Source organism: Aptenodytes forsteri, unplaced genomic scaffold (genome assembly GCF_000699145.1).
Source record: "Aptenodytes forsteri isolate BGI_AS27 unplaced genomic scaffold, ASM69914v1 Scaffold87, whole genome shotgun sequence".
NCBI classification, from domain to species: Eukaryota; Metazoa; Chordata; class Aves; order Sphenisciformes; family Spheniscidae; genus Aptenodytes; species Aptenodytes forsteri.
The window spans coordinates 4,623,192-4,625,308 of NW_008796041.1; the positions used below are offsets into that span (position 1 = coordinate 4,623,192).

Sequence of the window (2,117 nt, forward strand, 5' to 3'; positions counted from 1 at the left end):
TCTCTTCTCTTCTCTTCTCTCTGGAATTTTTCATTATTTTAAATATAGAGTTCTCTAAACTTAAATTTGCAGAAAGGGAATATTTTTAAATGTATATTAAAAACACTTCAGAAAATTAGCAAGTGCTGTGTCAATATCTTAAAATGCAATGACTTTGCCTAGAGAACAGGTAGTTAGAAAATATTTACATTGCCCACTGCTTCTTAAGAAATCATACTAATTGTATGAATGACATTCTCATTTAAAGAACTTGTAAAAACCTTGCTACAATTCAGTGAGATGAAATCATTCACAGCTTTGCTTGGTGTGGGGTTAAAAGGTATACAGACATGGACTGAAGTCTGAACTTAAGTTTCAACTTTGCAGCAAAATGACCACACAGGAAAAAATTAGAATGTTTTTATTTCATGACAAAGATACACAATACATCTTCTGTCTATGATGATATATGTTCATATAACATCTATCAGCTGAACTACCAGAGCTTTTTCTTTATCTAAAAGGCTGTTTGTCCGAAGTTGACATTCCTACACCTGGTTTGTATGGGATCAGAGATTGTTATGTGAATATTAGTGCCAGGTTTTAGCTTAATCCAAATTAAAATATATAAAACCCAGAGAACGGGACTGGAAAAAGGTATTTTTCTTGTATGTATACAAAGGAATATTGATTTGTGAATTGGAGCTATAAAAATAGTTTGACACCAAATGTATTCCACATGTTCTATAGATACCCACCCACAAAAAAAAAAAGATTGTTTTCCTATTTCTATTACCCTATTCCCCTTAGGTAGCTCTCCGACTGACAGATCCCTGATTCTTTAATTTTACTTTTTTCTTTGCTACCAGCTGATTTTAAGGACTGAAAAAATAAGAGAATGTTTTAATAAACTTGAATTCAATTCATTTTTGTTTTCTTTTAAAGAACCAAAATTTGTTGGCTCATACATGATTCCTGACAATGAAGACCACGATGATAACAAAGTATATTTCTTCTTTACTGAAAAAGCATTAGAGGCCGAGACAAGCACTCATGCCATATATACCAGAGTGGGACGCGTATGTGCGGTAAGACCCTTTTTCTGATTCCCCAGCTAAATGAAAAAAAAAGCGTGCTCCTTTGGCCCTTCTCCCCCAGGCAAATACGGCATCTGTTAATGTATGTGAGAGTAAGTTATAGGTCTGAATGAAAACTCTACATCTAAACAGCCTCAAGCATTAGAAAATTCAAAAGCGATCTGAAGTTTGGGCTTGAAGCCGAATTTTGCTGAGAGAGGAGGGCAAAGTTCAGAAATCTTGTTATTCAACTCCATCGCTCTTTGTGCTGATACGTGGTAACAGTAATAGCAGTTGCCCGCAAGACTCTCTTACCATCCATATTCTCAATTCAGATCAAGGCTCCATCGCCCATAGTATTGGCAGCTCTCACAGCTGACATAAATTGACGTCCCCTCACGTTCCTGGTGACAGGACCAACCCAGACACCAGTCTTCTCTGACATTCCCTCTTGCCTTCCTATTCTGTCACCAAGGAGGAAACTCAACTCACCTGCATTTGTGGACGATCGATGGCTATCCTATCGTCCTTTTGCAGCCAGCTGGACAGGACAAGAGGCAATGGGCACTGATTGAAACACATGAGATTCTATCTGAATGTAAGAAAACATTTTTTTACTGCCAGGGTGGTTGAACACTGACACAATGTTGTGGTTTATCTCCAGCCGGTAACTAAGCACCACGCAGCCGCGGAATTCATTCCTTCCCACCGGCAGGCAGGTGTTCAGCCATCTCCAGGAAAGCAGGGCTCGCTCACTCCCCCCCCAGTGGGGTGGGGGAGAGAATCAGAAGGGTAAAAGAGAAAACTCGTGAGCTGAGATAAAGGCAGTTTAATAGGTAAAGCAAAAGCCGCGCACACACACAAAGCAAAACAAGGAATTCATTCGCTCCTTCCCACCGGCAGGCAGGTGTTCAGCCATCTCCAGGAAAGCAGGGCTCCATCACGCCTAACGGTGACTTGGGAAGACAAACACCATCATTCCAAACATCCCCCCCCTTCCTTCTTCTTCCCCCAGCTTTATATGCTGAGCATGACATCATATGGTATGGAATATCCCTTTGG

At 40.1% G+C, this 2,117-nt stretch overlaps 1 protein-coding gene across 1 annotated transcript in view; it reads left to right on the forward strand.

Moving 5' to 3' along the window:
• SEMA3E (semaphorin 3E) overlaps positions 1-2,117 on the forward strand; it is a 158,361-nt gene that overhangs the window by 123,972 nt on the left and 32,272 nt on the right. Inside the window, exon 7 of the mRNA XM_009285519.1 lies at positions 925-1,067. Within this exon, the coding sequence (XP_009283794.1) occupies positions 925-1,067 (143 nt within the window). The remainder of the gene's footprint in view (positions 1-924; positions 1,068-2,117) is intronic.